The sequence below is a fragment of the Macaca mulatta genome, chromosome 14 (genome assembly GCF_049350105.2).
Source record: "Macaca mulatta isolate MMU2019108-1 chromosome 14, T2T-MMU8v2.0, whole genome shotgun sequence".
Taxonomy (NCBI): Eukaryota; Metazoa; Chordata; class Mammalia; order Primates; family Cercopithecidae; genus Macaca; species Macaca mulatta.
The window spans coordinates 97,141,248-97,157,059 of NC_133419.1; the positions used below are offsets into that span (position 1 = coordinate 97,141,248).

Below are 15,812 nucleotides of genomic sequence, written 5' to 3' on the forward strand. Positions count from 1 at the left end.
TTATTTATCTAACAAGTCACTCATGTAACCAACTTCTGTTCATATATATTAAAAATAATCAGGCCAACACGGTGCCTCACGCCTGTAATCCCAGCACTTTGGGAAGCCAAGGCAGGCGGATCACCTAGAGGTCAGGAGTTCAAGACCAGCCTGGCCAATGTGGTGAAACCCCATCTCTATTAAAAATCCAAAAATTAGCCAGGTATGGTGGTGCACGCCTGTGGTCCCAGCTACTCAGGAGGCTGAGGCAGGAGAATCGCTTGAGTCCAGGAGGTAGAGGTAACAGTGAGCCAAGATCGCGCCACTGCATTCCAGCCTAGGTGACAGAGTGATATTCCATCTCAGAAAAAAAAAATAATAATAACAATCAAAAACAAAGTGTGTGTGTGTGTGTGTGTGTGTGTGTGTGATGGGAGCTTAAGGTATATTTCCTAAGCAAAGGTAAGACCTCATCTATTGGGAAATAAAGGCAACTTGACTTTCTTTATTTTAATATTTTTAAAAAGAAAATCCATGTTGCATAACACCAAGATATTTTCACCTAAAGTTCCAGAAAATCTTAACAGAAGAAATTCTAAGGTGTTTAGAGGTAACTGAAAAAAATGTCACTATCTTTATGGCTTCAACCTAACAATGAAGCTGAATGTGTCTACTCTCAGCTTGAATGAAATAAAATGGCAACCACAACCAAATGACCTTGTTCACTTTATGCTAGTAACATCTTCCTCTGTTGTTGAAAAAAAAAAAATGCTCGGGCTGGCTCAGAGCCTAAGATGTGATCCACAGACACCCCACGCCACCCCCCAAGATTGTACGAGTCATAAAGAAGTGATTGGAAGAGCTGTGCTCTAACTGAATCAAGAGATAGGGAGGCAGAGAGGGGACTGTGTTACCGTAAAAATTCTTTAGATTTAGTATCTGTTTGGGAAAATTTTTCTTTGTTGGTTTGCTCTTAGGAGCAGATCCCGTACATTTCTTTTTTCCAGTTCTATTAAATCCCTAAACAGAGCTGAGTTTTAAGGGCTTAGGGCTGCCCTTGGGAAATAGGTGATTATACTCTCTGCTTAGGGTTTTAGTGATAAGAAAAAAAGAGGCAGTGGATTGAATTCCCCTCCCCCAGGCCAATTTCTCAGTGACTCTCTTTTATAGTTCCCCGTGAAAGCAGAGAGGTATTTAAAAAATGAAGTGGTGACACATATAAAATCCCATCTATCAATCTGCACTTTTCAATTGTTATGTGTATATGAGAAAGAGATAGACAAACAGATGGAGAGACGGATGTATATAGCTGAAAGACTAGTCAATTCCTTAGTAGGAGGCTCTACAGAATATTTTCCTTCTTTTTTTAATATTTCATGTAATTATTTCACAAGGGGTAGTCGCTTGGGAATCTTTACCCTACAGAAATATTAGAAGTGTAATTGGGAGGATCTGGGGGGAAAAAAAATCAGTACTCCCTCTAAAAATAAATTTAATGAATCAAACTCTACTCCTATAAATGTATTTCTTAAACTGGAACCCTAAGTTCCTCAGAATATGGCCAGATATAGACTGATTTGTTCATTACTTCTAGGAAGGGTATTCAACAATTAATATAGCTTGGCTCTCCCCCTTCCACCATGGCTGGACCTTGTCCCCCAGATATCTTCAGACCCTCTTCACTAGTACAAAACATTCCCAACTTTGTCACTGTTCCTTTCAATCCCTCCTCAATAAATATATGTAAGAAGAGGCTGAAATTTGAGAAACAAAATCAAAATATCAGGGAACTATGCAAAGTGTGTCATACCAAAAGAAGCCTTAAAAGTGATACAAGTCACATACCAAGTGCCACTTACTGTTTTTCCAAGAAGCAAAGTAAATATCAGAGAAGTTAAGGGACATGACTAAATTGTCATACTAGGTAGTATCAGAGCCAGCACTAGGACCTTCAATACCCAATCCCCTGACCAGTACTCTCAAACAGTATCGCTACTAATAAGTATAGTAAGTAGGTATAATATAGTATGACTATATCACTCCTTCTTTATTATTTGTTGTGAAGGCTAAGATGGAAAAAATGAGGCTGTTGGAGTAATTTCCTATCAAAAAGAGTGACAGAGTTTAGAAGCAGTGCTCTTCAAGATGGGAATGTGCTTACTTTTCCCCATCTGCTGTACCCGCTAACAAAGTCTTCTGTGACCTAGAAGATCGAATGCAATTACATTGCCCATATCTATTTGCTATGCTGTTTGAGTCTCCCAAGGGCAGCATAACAGTACAAAGGGAGTGACATCTTTATGAGGTTAACCCTTTTCTATTTTAAGGGTAGACTACTGAAGGCAGATGTGTTCCATGGAGCGCAGCAAGAATGCTTGAAATTTGGTAGTTAGAAGGAATGACAGCATCATCCAGGAGGGAAAAAATTAATTATTGTTTAGAGGAACAGTGATCTGAAGAAGCCTAGGAGAATGTTGATGCACATTAAGTGAATGTGAATTGACAAAGGGGGAACTTGTATGAATTATAATTCATTGAGAAGAGACAAAGAGAAAGCAGGGAAACTGTTTGTTAAGCTCTTCCATGTACCAGAAAAAACTGTAGGCTCATTCATAAACTGTATTATCTCATCTAATCCCCACAACCTTTCCAGATAGCCACTATTATCCTGAAAAGCAGAGTTATGAGGCTCAATGACGTTAAGTAACCAGTCCAAGATAACACAGCTAATGAAACAGAATCATTTTCCATGCTAAAATTTTCCAGCTCTGATTCCGTTAAATTTTGCTACTTACAAACCACCCCAAAAGTTAGTGGCTTAAAACAATGATGTAATATTTCTCATAATTCTGTGGATTGGCTGGGCAGTTCCTCTGCTGGTTTCACCTGGGCTCACTTGTGTGGCCACATTGAACTGGAAGATTGACTGGGTCCAAGATGGCCTCACTCGTGTGTGGGTAGTTGGTGCTGATTAGAGTTGGGGCACCTTGGTTCTCTGCATGTGGATGCTTATCTCCCAATTAGCTAGACTGGCTTCCTTACATGTTGGTCTCGGGCCAGTGTTCCAAGAGGGCTTCATAAAGGCCATCTCAGAAGTAGCACCTATCATTTCTATCACATGTTATTGGATAATGCAGTCACGAGGCCAATCGAGATGCAAGGGGGAAAATAGCATCCATTTTTTGATGCAAGGAGTGGCAAAGTTACATTACAAAGGGGCATGTAGGGTGGAAGGGATCATTATGATCATTTAAAAAGCAATCTACCAGCCAGGCATGGTGGCTGATACCTGGAATCCAGCACTTTGGGAGGCTGAGGTGGGCAGATCCTTTGAGCCCTGGAGTTTGAGACCAGCCTGGGCAACATGGCAAAACACTGTCTCAACAAAAAAATACTAAAATTAGTCAAGGGTGGTGGCGTGCACCTGCAGTCCCAGCTACTCAGGAGGCTGAGGGTGGGAGGATCGCTTGAGCCCAGGAGACAGAGGTTGCAGTAAGCAGAGATTGTGCAAACTGCACTCCAGCCTGGGTGACAGAGTGAGACCCTGTTTCAAAACAATAACAAACAAAAAAGACAATCTAACACAGGCTCTAAACTCCATGCTACTCCTACTACCAAAATATTAATAAAAATATCAAATTTCCCCTGTTCTTTTTATAGGTTTATTAAAAATCCTTAATCAAATGACTACTTTTTATAACCTGGAATAGATGTCAGGAAAACTTGGGTTCTAGTCCAAGATCTATTGCTATGGGTTCTTGGAGGCTTTCTCTTTTAAAAAAAAAAAAAAATGAGCTTTAAGGCCAGGCGCAGTGCCTCACGCCTTTCTGGAGGCCAAGGTGGGTGGATCACTTGAGGTCAGGAGTTCGAGACCAGTCTGGCCAACATGGTGAAACCCCATCTCTACTAAAAATACAAAAAAAAAAAAAAAAGAAAACAAAAAAGAAAAAAGAAAAAAATTAGCCGGGCATGATGGTGGGTGCCTGTAATCCCAGCTATTTAGCAGGCTGAGGCAGGGGAATCATGCGAACCCGGGAGGCAGAGGTTGCAGTGAGCCAAGACTGAGCCATTGCACTCCAGCCTGGGCCAAAGAGTAAGACTCCATCTCAAAAAAAAAAAAAAAAAAGCTTTGGCCAGGTATGGTGGCTCATGCCTGTAATCCCAGCACTTTGGGAGGCCAAGGCAGGTGGATCACGAGGTCAGGAGATCGAGACCATCCTGACTAACACGGTGAAACCCCGTCTCTACCGAAAATACAAAAAATTAGCAGGGCGTGGTGGTGGGCGCCTGTAGTCCCAGCTACTCGGGAGGCTGAGGCAGGAGAATGGCATGAACCCAGGAGGCGGAGCTTGCAGTGAGCCGAGATCACGCCACTGCACTCCAGCCTGGGCGACAGAGCAAGATTCCATCTCAAAAAAAAAAAAAAAAAAAAAAAAAAGCTTTAATTTCTTCATCTATGAAAAGAGGATTTGGTCTGTCTTCTAAGGGCTCATACGACTCTATAAATTGTAGAATAGTGTCCTATTTTTAGACTAATATGAACTGGCCCTCTAGGGGGATGGACAGGATAGAGATGAGAGAAGGCTAGAAATGAGATGGCTTCTGTTTTGCAACTCACTCTCTTTCATTGCTCTGGGTGCAGAATTTGAGAGGTAAGGAGCAAACAGAACTCCTGCCCATATGTGGTTGTAATCTTACATGATCTGGCTGCTACTCAGTTTTCATTTATTATATGCTAAAGCAGCATGGGTCCTCCACCATTGTACCAAGGATTAAAGTACAAGTTGTCACTTTAAGGGCTTCTAGACCTGGTTAGACAAAACAATTCCCATGCAACATGCACTCACATTAGCTAAGCAGATCGGAGAGGTGAAAGGGCTCCTGAGCCAGTGTCTTCGTGAGGGAAATGCTTAGCTGGGAGCTCTCTCAGAAAGATATTGTTGCCTAGTCTTTGGAAGATCAGGTTCCCAAGGAGAAAACTAATGTTTAATTTAGCACAAAGACAGCTCAGAGTCACTCTCTGGGGGACTGAGCCTGCAAACAGATCCACATGCAAAGAATCTAAGGAAGAAAAGGAAACTCTCTTGGGTGCAGTGGCTCCAGGAACTTGGGCCCAAACTTTACTAAACGGTTGCCTCTGTCTGTTGTTTCTGTCAGGAGGATAGCTCCTCTTTCCTGTTTACTCTCATGTCTGCACTTTGCACTTTAACACTTCCGCGAAACAACCAAATGGGATAATACACTAGCACATACTTTGTGCTGTCTGAAATTAAGTACTGCGGTGTGACAATCAAATGTGCAAGCCTTAGCCGGTTTAGCAAGTATCAGAAACTTAGGTGAACAGAAACATCAAAAACAACAAAAAACCCTTATTTCTCAGCTGCTTAGCCAGAGAATGTTTTTATTTTTACATAATTTAGACTCCAGAGACCTCCAGAAATGAGCATTTTACACATAAGTAAGACACAGTACAGTACATATTGTACTCAATTAAGCTACCTCTTTGCACCCTGGTTACCAGGACTCTAAGAGATTATACTGTGTATCCAACAGACTCCCGGTACGTTATTAGAGGTTGTAGCAGACTTTTGCCTTAACTAAATTTTCTTAGAAACAGACATGTAATTAACTTTCTACTGAAATCTATGAGAGCTACCTGAGGAGAACTCTGTTGTACAATGAGGCATTTAAGGTGTTGGGCTTCATGTGGGTGAGAGTTATTAGAGGGCTGGATAAGAATCACAAATATAACTCAGCAACATTTCTGACAAAAGATAAATTTTAAAGCAAAAATGTTAATGATTCCATGTTAATGTATGGATCTGCCAGAATGACTCAGGAAGTAAGAACACTGTTAGAAACAAAACAACCCAACTATGTTTGACACTACATTTCTTAAGCATTATTACCATCAAGAAAGGGGAGGAATCTCAGGGTTAAATCACGGGGAGTAAGCAAGAGAAAAAAAAAAAAAAACAGATAAAAATTTTTGACTACATTCTCTGTTCTGAGTTTGGACAATAAATCCATCCTTGCCCAAATATAATCTACTAAAGAACAGACTATTTGTTTTCTAATCCTGTCACTTCATAGAAACATCATGCTTTCAATTAAGAATTATGATCACTAAAACTTGCTTTGAACCCTTGGCAACATCTTCCTCATGTTTTTTTTTTTTTATGGGAAATCGCACTTGAGGAGGTACTGAGTAAAGAAGGGATTCTGAGGTGAGAGCCACATCAAGGCATGGAAATTTCAACATGCTCCTGCTTAGGGTTGGAAAGAGGGCAAATCTGTGTTGCCTACTCATCTGCAGATGCAGTAAGTTAGCAACTTTAGCCAGGGATCTGGCTTTCAAAAGCATAAATTTAAATCTCCACAGTAGGGAGTTTCTAACCTTTTGTGCCTCTAGGACCAAATTCATTTAAGAATTATTCATTAATTTCAATTAACAATTCAATTAAATTGGTTTTTCTATTCAGTTCCAATGATTCAAAACTCTCAATAGATGGTTTAAATTTCTCATTTACCTACTAAGCCCACACTTTACACTTGCTGGGTAACTGAATGGAAACCCAGACTGAATTCTAGAAGTAAGGAGTCAAGTGGACATTCACTCTACTCAACTTCTAGATTAGGAGTCCTAGAATCCTAGGATTGGAGGTAGTACTTGGTCCCATTCTCAAGAAGGACACTATTTAACATTCTAGGGAGATGTAAATCTATCCCAGGTGATGTCTTCATATTCAACTATTGAGGGAACTGATAAATGATACTCTTCACTAACTATTTTAAGTAAACACTAAAAAGAAAAGCCATGCTCTTCCTCTAAATGTCTAAGGCATTACTGGAAACAGAATTCTGGGCTGGGAAACCTATGAATCTGATTCAGGTATGTTACTTCACACACTAATAGTAACAACTAGAATTTATTGAGCCTTTACGAGGTGCTAGGCAATTGCTTCATTTAATCAACAGCTCTAAGAAGTTAATTCTATTACTATCACTCCATTTCACAGTCGAGAAAACAGAGGCAAGGTAATTTAATTGACCTATCCAAGAAAACACAACTAAGTGGTAGAGGGGTGATTTGAAATCTGATCGTCTCACCTCAGAGTTAAGATCTCAGGCTCTTAACTGCCATGCTTCTTTGCCTCCTTATACAAGCCAACTGAAACAGTTCTATTTCTAACCCCACTCACCTCCCTTCTACACTGTAAATTCAAAGACGGCAAAGGGTATACTGAAGTGTCCATCAATGTATTCCTGGCACAGTTCATGGCACAGAAGAGCTGTACAAAGATTATTTACTGAATTAATGATATTTTCCCAAACTCTAAAAAGGACCCATGCATACAATCTTGATGTAAGAGTTTAAAACCTTTGTTAAAACATTAAGACCTTTGGAGAGCTATGGCATGTGTCAGTATTGTCATTTGCCCATTTTCATTTCCATTCCTTCAGTAATTTGGCTATGGTAGGGTCCAGCTTTCTAATTGTCCTCAGCCTGTGGAGAATATGTGAACTTCTCTCTTCATGTCCTCTATAGGGAAGTGGAATAGCCTTTGCTCTTTTACCTCTGTTTCTCACAAATGTGTAGGCAAAGGTTGAAGCTGGTCAATAGCCCACTAACTACCGTCAGCATCCCAAGCATCATGCCATGAATCAGGGAGGAAGGAGATGTTGGTTTTTCTCCTTTGCCATCTTTCCTTAGGGTCCCTTACCTTTGCCTTGTAAACAAGAACCAAATGGGGGAAACTGGTATCCAACTGGACCTTAAGACAAGTAAAAAATCTGTAACACATCTATTTACAAGCAAAGAAATAAGTACATCTCAAAGACCATCTATAATAATGCTTTTCTCATGAATTTTTGTTCATGATTTTTTTAATAATGAGAAGATCTTTTCCACATTAGTATACAGGCAGACTCATTTGTTGGGAAGACTTATTTACACATCAAGAGAATATATACACTTTTACCAACAGGGCAATTCTTGTTTGCACTGGAAGGCCCAGTGAACCTAAGAAGCGAGGTATAGCTTGGTCTGCTTCTTTTACTTCCTCTTCTGCATCTAGCTAGTGTGCTTTAAAACTATCTCCTTTTAGTGTCAAAGGGCATGTCACACAGTATATAACTCACCATGAATGGGAGAAGTGTGTAAATAGCAAGGCATTAAGCAGCTCAAGGGACTTGAAGATAGGTAGTGCAGAGCACTTAGGCAATGCGCTATGAGAAGAGGCTGCTGGAGGGGAAATGTAATACTTGTCTTCAAGTATATGAAGGATTATTATTGCATCATAGCTGCTGATTCCTCGGAGCCGTCCTTGCTCTACCAGTTTCCAGGGCTTCTGATTTGCTCTTACCAGACCTCCAGGCCCTCCAGGATGTGGATCAATCTCATTTATCCCCCTCAGTACTCATGTCCAACCACACTCAGTCAAGCTCTGCTCTCTGTTCCCCAAACACTTAACCTACATGCCTGCACTCAGCGACCCCAATCCCACATTTCTGTATTTTCTCCCTCTTCTCAGGCCCTGCTGGTGACGCATGTTCTCATATAGCTATCCCTGGCCTATATTTGAATCTCTCTACTACCAACTACTAGCGGTACTCATGTTTGGAGCACCTACTATGTATCAGGCACTATGCTGACTGTTTTGCTAAATAACTTTAGCTGTTTTTTGCAGATGAAGATACTGATACCACGAAAATAACAAAAGTATTTTCTCATATTCATACAGCTAGTAGGTATAATATAGAGACCTGAATATGGGTCTAACTATAAAATCTATGCATTAAATTATTCCATTTACTCTAAGCTTCAGTTTCCTTATATGTAAAATGGGACAAATGTTGATTACTCACCTGTTTTTTTGCAGGCATTACATAAAATAGGTAATTAAAAAGCCTTGCACATTTTAGGACTCAGTAAATATTTATTCCTCTCTTCCTCTGATTTTTCTGTATCAGTTTTGGTCCATTCTATCTGGTTAGTACTTTTCCTGTTACTTTATTGAAGTGGTCTTTCATTCCATTAGGCTGTAAGTAAGCAGGGACTATGTCTTTAGCTGTATTTCTCCTTATCCTCCCAGGAAGCCTGCTGGAGTGTGACGGAAATTAGCATGAAAATGCAAAAGAAAAAATTTCGAATTGGTTTCACTAAACATTGCCCTGCCTATGAACATAAACATATATAAGGGTCTGGATTAAAGAACAAGAAAGCGGTAGAATCCATTCAGAAAGGCTTAGCTGCCATGCATAGCAGAACTGGGTGACTGTTTTCAGATTCCCTTTCAGGCCTTCTTAGATTAAATAACAGTGCTAAACACAAACACAAACAACAACAACAACGAAAAAACAAAAACAGCTAATTATGGCCACTCTCTTAGGCATATTTAATTGCTATGTCTAAGAATATCTGAAAGCCCATATTTAAACATATTGGTATTTAAAAATGTTTATAATACAGAAGCCGTAAGTGACTAAACATTAAGATTTAGAAACATTTGATGAACATCACCTACCAATATTATTTCAAAGAAAGCACACGCCTTCTGTAAACAAACATTGACCTAAACAAGCAAGATATCTTGGTTTATATAATAACATCACCTTGATGTCAAAGAAAGGTTTTTATCAATTTTTGGTAAAGTATTATACTAACTCTTTTCTCCACTTGAACCCTTTTGCCTTTGTGAGATCTTATAATTATATTTACTTGAAATAAGTGGTAGGAAGGTCCTAGATAGATTAGAATTCTTTTTTTTAAAAAAACTTTGTTCTAGAAAACAACAAAAATAGGTCAGTTTTTAAGGAAATGATGGCTGCATACATAAATAATATAAACACTCCTATCACTGTCCTGGGAGGACATTTATCACGTAGACAGCCATAGACACCCAGATCTGGCCTCCCACTTACAGGTCTCAACTTTTTAATTGTCAATTGGAAACTTGATTATTATCAGTTAAAAATAACCAGGGTACTCTGGCAATGATTTAACTTGTTTGACTTTCTTAAGCTAACAATTAACATTTTAGACTATTGTTGACAAAATATTTAACTTTCCCATGCATGCGTGTAAACAACTTTTCTAATATTCCTTAGATGTTCTGGGGGACACACCTTTCCAAAGCTTCCCAGGTCTGTGCAGAGGCCTGTAAAGTAGATGCATTCAAAGACTCCAAAGACTTTCATAGCATTGCACTAGGATTTCCTGGGACTTTCAGGAGCACTTAAGTATACGGATATGTCAGTCTTATCTTGACAGCACGAAATTTGAAATGCCAATCCCTCTATTTACAATAAGAGCTATTTCATCATTTAAAACAGACAGCTGAAAGCTGAGTATACATTTAACCCCTAGAAAAACTGGTATTATCATTCATTGTTTAGAAGTTTATTACTAGTAGTAAGTTTATTACAACTAACACTAGTATTGCATTTTGGCAGTGCTTAAGTTTTTCTAAAGCTTGTTCAGAAAAACACACTCATTTGCTTCTCTCAACAAGCTGGGGCAGCATGATTGTCCTCTCTGTTCCACAGATGACTGCTAAGTGACTTGTCCTAGGTAACCCAGATGGTGATCCAGCAGGCACAAAACCAAGGGATGTAGGCTCCTTGTCTGATCTGTTTTCTTTCCTCCACATGACATTAGAGAAAAGATAATCTCTGAAGCCATTGATGACATGGAACCACTTATCTTCTCATCCTAGCAATACAATCTATGCAACAGAAAAAGAGCTTGTCTCAGGCAAAAGGGAAAGATTAATAATGTACCACAGAAGCTCTAAACCTTACTGTTCCATGGACCAGCAATTATTCAGTTTTACAGTTCATTCAAAGATTCAAACATACTTCACCAGAAAATGAGTTAGTGCCTAAAGTCTGCTCCAAGTGGTTAGAAATGCAGATATGCTCAAAGCCCTATAATCCGGGCCCTCTGAAAGGCCCTGTTCCTGCAGTCTCTGCAGCACTGGGGCTTCCCCTGAACTTGTACTTGAGCTAAATGAAGAAATTGGCTGAGTAAGGGCTGTAGAATTAGGCTCTCAATGTGGACAGAATTAGAACTGGCTTGGAGGTTATTATTGCATTGTTTTTGAAACTTAAGGCTATTGAAAGGATTCAGACATTATATATTCCTTGCTGTATAACACCCATGAAAGTCAACATTATCCCACCAAACAGAAGTTGTCCTTTCACCTTCATTCAACAAATATTACCCACTGTCTTCAAGGCATTGTACTAGAAAGTATACAAGATACAAAGCTTTCATCTGAGGACACAGCACATATTTGATTTTAGATGATCAATATTCTCTCCCTTTCTCCAAAAGACATTTATGACCACTTATGGCATACGAATTAACTCTTAAAGTTACACATTCAACACACCCAAGCCACATAAATCCGGTTATGGACACAGTAGCAATAAAATTAAGAAAAAATTCTGACACCCTGAACAAAGGCCCTTTTAAAATTAATAGCATATCTGAAAATAAGAGGAGCCTGAGTAAAGTAAGACTTGCCGATGTAATGGGCTTGGTGAATCACTTCCAAATGCCCAGGCCTCCCTTTGGACACAATGTTATCAGGTTAATACAGCACTTGCATCACCATCTCTGAGTACCGTGCTGAGTAACAACAGGCCAAATTTAGAAGCTAAAATGGAGAGGGAATTTCCAAAAACCCATGCAATGCCACATATTTTCAATGAAAAGCAACTACTAGAAATATACTATCTATCCCTTGCCCTCCTAACTTACACTGTGCCTCTCTGCATTATCACTACACCTGGAAATGGAGCTCCTCTAAGGAAATGTCTCAGGAGATGGCTGGTGGTTAGAAGACAGAAAGAGTCCCTCCTAGGACAGGGGTAGCACAGCAGCCAGCTCTGGCTTCTGCAGCAGTAAGCTTTCAGTCGGGAAGGGCCAGGCACTGCTCCCTTACTTCCCTCCCAGCATGGGTATTGCTACTGTAAAGTTACAATGACCACTAAAGTTGGTTTCATTTCCCATCATGAAACATCCTAGAAAAAAAAGGCTGCCTTAGCTTACTTCCAAGTTGGACAAAAGCAGAAGCTCAAAGAACAAGGCCAGAGGCAAACATGCCACCTTTCCTTCAGAGGCTGGGCTCTGAAGGCCACAAGGGAAGCCCACTCTGGCTCTTCACAGCCCCCTCCGGTCCTGGCACCCAGGCCAGAGATCAGTCTTCTCTGCTCAGGGTTGGGCTGGGTGCCTCACTCGCGGTTCCATCCCCAGAAACACTTACCAGGAGACTGTGAAGCACACAAAGCCGCATTATTGGGAGACTTGCAGACAGATTATAAATTTACTGGGGACAATCAAGGCATTTAGATACTTTTGGCTGCAGATGCTGGTGACACACACATACATACAAACCTCATTCTTCTCTCCATTTGAGCAATTCTTTACCCCCCTCCTTTACCCTAACATCTTTTTTTCACAAAACAACCTCCCACTGCTTTCCTAGGGAATTCCAAGGAGAAGTGGGAATAGAGCAGGTGGTAGAAAAGGATATTAGGCTTTGAAGCTTTAATATAACCCCACAAGCTAATGCTATTCAAAGGTAAAACTGTAAACCCTGTGCAATTTAACTGTTGGTAGTTATTTTTCATCTGGAGCTGACGTCAAGGAGTCCCATTTCTAGGTAGCCCCAGTAAATATGTTCATGGTTGGGGAGGAAAGCACCATTCTACTCCCCAGAGGTTCCCAGAGCCTTCATCACCACGGACCCAGGCAAGGGATTAAGGGAAGCCAGAAAGAGCCATCCTGAGCGCCTGGCCAGAGGATGTCCTCTCCCGAGAGCTCAATATCAGGCTCCGTTGGAGGAGCAGTTAGACACAATAGCACCATCTCCTTTGGGCTTTTTGAGTACTTTGGGGCTTGCATGGCCATTTCCTGTTGCTCTTGCTAGGGCTGACCTGGGTGAACTGGAGCAGACATAGAATCCAGAAGCCCCATGGAGCTCCAAAAGGGAGGAAACCTGCAGGGCCACAGGGCAGGGCTCCACCTTCCACAAGAGGCCACTGGCCCAGCAGCTTCGGGGGAAGCCTGCCAACAGCGGGCAGTCACCTGACCAGGACTGGCACTGAGAATCAATGATCCAAGGGATTCTCCTCTGGGATGGGGTGTGTCTGCGCCTCTGGGGAAGAACTTCCAGCCAGAAACTTAATCAGAACTTTTGGGTTTGATATCCTGTCACCAGGAGTGGCTGAAGACAGGTATTTCCTAGGAAGATGATCTGTGTAAATAGCTGCTTCGTGCCTGTCCACTTAACGAATGCTAGAAGTGAGCGTTACTGGATTGGACGGGAGTGCTTGGGAAAAGAATCGAGATGTCGCTCAGGGGTGAGGGAGTCTAGAGGGCATCAGAGAGTAGGCCTCTTAAGAAACAGTGCCTCCCTAGTTTCTCTTTGGGATATTTTCCGCCAATTTTGTTTTTGACTGAGGGGACATTCGGGGAATTTGCTCTTTGTTACAGCTTACCATTTATGTTCTCTTAAGTGAAGAAGAAGGGGTCACTTCAAAAGGGAGAGGGGAAATGGGGCAAGAGAAAAAGGCTTTGATAAAGGCCAGCTGGGCTGATAAATGCTTTGGGGCTGCAAAATGGCTTGGAGGCCTAATCAGGGTTGGCTGGCCAAAGCCGGAGGATCCATGAGATAGAACCTTCCTCAGTGGCTCAGATCTTGCCAGCTGGTAGCCTCTTCTTTTACAAGCTGTGGACCCCAGAGAGCCTCTGGAAAACTTGGGCGTCTTATCAGTTAAGGAACAGCCTATAAGTGAAGGAAATCTCAGGGGTGAGCACCAACAGAACATGATGAGTAGGCGCATGAAACCACCCAAACAACACACCCAATGGCCTTTGAGGTAGTCAGGTGACATCTTGGCCTTCTTCACTGCCATCCACTCTACCTTAGGCCAAAGCAACCTCTACCCTCACAAAAGGCCACAGGACCACAGCCAGAACCATGAGAAAGCCAGGTGCTTACCGCAATCAGGGCTGAGTTCCTCTGGTCCCCTGGGGTTGAAGCAGGTGGCTGCTGCTCTCCGTTTATCCCACCACTGCCACCATTATTGCTACTGTTCAGCAGGTGCTGCTGGTGGTGATGGTGATAGTCTGGTGGGGGCGGTGGGGCTGCTGTTGCTGCTGCTTGGGAGGCCGCAGGAGGGGCAGCAGGGGGCGGTGGAGGGGCTGTAGTGGTGGCAGCAGTGGCGGTGGCCTTGGTGTGTTTGCCAGCCTTCCTTGCCCCCTGGCCATGCTGTACAAGGCTCAGGAGTTGCAAGGTGCTCTCTCTTTCCCGGTCTGAGCTCTCGGCCCTACCTCGTTCATAGCGTCCTTCACAGCTCAGGTGGTGTTGGCGGCAGACAGCGATCCGAGCCCGGAGGCGCTCCACGATAGCACTGTGCACTCTCGGGGTGACTGAGCCCCCTCCAAGGAGCCCCGCCCCAGAGGCCCCCCCTAGCCCTCCTGCGGGGGCCTGTGGGGGCGCTGTGTCCCCCATCTTACTGGACACAATGATTGCTGCCTCTGGGATGGTGAGGTGGAAAGAGACTACTGCTGGCTATTGCAGGCAAGTCTGTTTTTGACAATGTGAGCTCAGTGTTCAGGGCCACATGAATAGAGGTCTTCAGAGGTTGTGGGGGAGCCGTGGAGAAGGTGTGGGGGAGGGGAGTTAGTAAAAAGAGGGTGGGGAGAAAGAATAGAAATCAATTGGGGGGAGGATAAGTTGGAAACAAACCCTGATTAACTTACTCTAATTGCATTTGACAGCTCTGGAGAAGTTGGACAGAGTTGGTGGATTTTTTTTCCCCCACCAAGCTGATAAGAGCCACTAGGTACTTCGTAAACACACGATCTGGGGGTTAGATCAAGAATTCAGGGATTGTCCAGCAAGAGACAGAAACACACAGCAAAAGGAATTGAGAGAGATATTAATAGAGAGGACTCCCCCTCACCTAGTTGTTTCCGACAATTCTTTATGGGGATGTTTCTGCAGAGAAACACATTTCTACCATGTCTATGTAACCGGCAGCCTTGACTTTTCCTCAGGTTAAATAAAAAACCAAAACAAAACAAAACAGTGCTGTTTCAGAAGATGTTTAAGTCACTGTTCAAAATGTGCAAAAATCAAGGGAGACTGTCTTTTGGCTTTTAATTTTTCCTCCCTTTCCTTTCGCTCCGGTGTTTTCTCCTCTTTGGGGATACTGTAGGATGTTGTCTTCTCCCAAAAGAGGGAGACAGCTTTTCAACTGTTAACAATGTCAGTAATTGGACTTTTGGACCATGCTTTTTTCTTCAGCTAATCCAATCACCGGTAAAATCCTCACTCCCTCTAAGGTTTCCTAGCCTTAAATGAAAAGCAATCTTAAGTCGCTAGCCACTGAGAGAGATCCTTCAACACATTTTTTTCTTTCCCGCTTACGTTTCTATTCCTCACCCCCGGCTCTATTCTAATACAGTATCAAGAGAGACAAACTCTTCCGAGAGTAATTTACAAACGATGGTCAAACTTACAAACTTCCAGCAAATTGCACCGAGTCATGTCCAGCCACTTTTCTGTCCACTTTTGTACATTCCATCCCCGGCCAGTGGATCTGAGGGTCTGGACTCGCAATAAGCAATGTGGTTCTATCTCCTGTATTCGCTCCGCTTTATGGATTAAAAAAAAAAAAAAAAGTAGCTTGAATTTTCCTTTCTCTTTCTCGTCTGTTGTTAGCCGCTTTGCTGACACTGGCTCCCGCCCGGAGTCACGGCGATACACAGGCTTTCATTGTGCTCCGATAGGAGAGGGAGAGAAAGAGAGAGAGTG

The 15,812-nt window shown here is 42.1% G+C and overlaps 1 protein-coding gene and 1 non-coding gene across 4 annotated transcripts in view; one reads left to right on the forward strand and one right to left on the reverse strand.

The window, feature by feature from the left end:
- MAML2 (mastermind like transcriptional coactivator 2) overlaps nucleotides 1–15,764 on the reverse strand; it is a 367,687-nt gene extending 351,923 nt beyond the window's left edge. The window contains exons 1-2 of one of the 3 annotated variants that reach the window (XM_015115508.3): nucleotides 15,518–15,764; nucleotides 13,992–14,628 (exon numbers count right to left, since the gene is read on the reverse strand). In XM_015115508.3, coding sequence (XP_014970994.3) covers nucleotides 13,992–14,504 — 513 coding nt within the window. In that variant the 5' untranslated portion in view covers nucleotides 14,505–14,628; nucleotides 15,518–15,764. Of the gene's footprint in view, nucleotides 1–13,991 lie in introns of all 3 variants that reach the window. The other 2 variants (XM_015115509.3, XM_015115506.3) reach the window with 2 other exon arrangements.
- MIR1260B (microRNA mir-1260b) lies at nucleotides 14,036–14,143 on the forward strand. Its single transcript, NR_130430.1, has one exon. It is a non-coding gene; the product is annotated as a microRNA mir-1260b (primary transcript).
- Nucleotides 15,765–15,812: the final 48 nt, after the last annotated feature.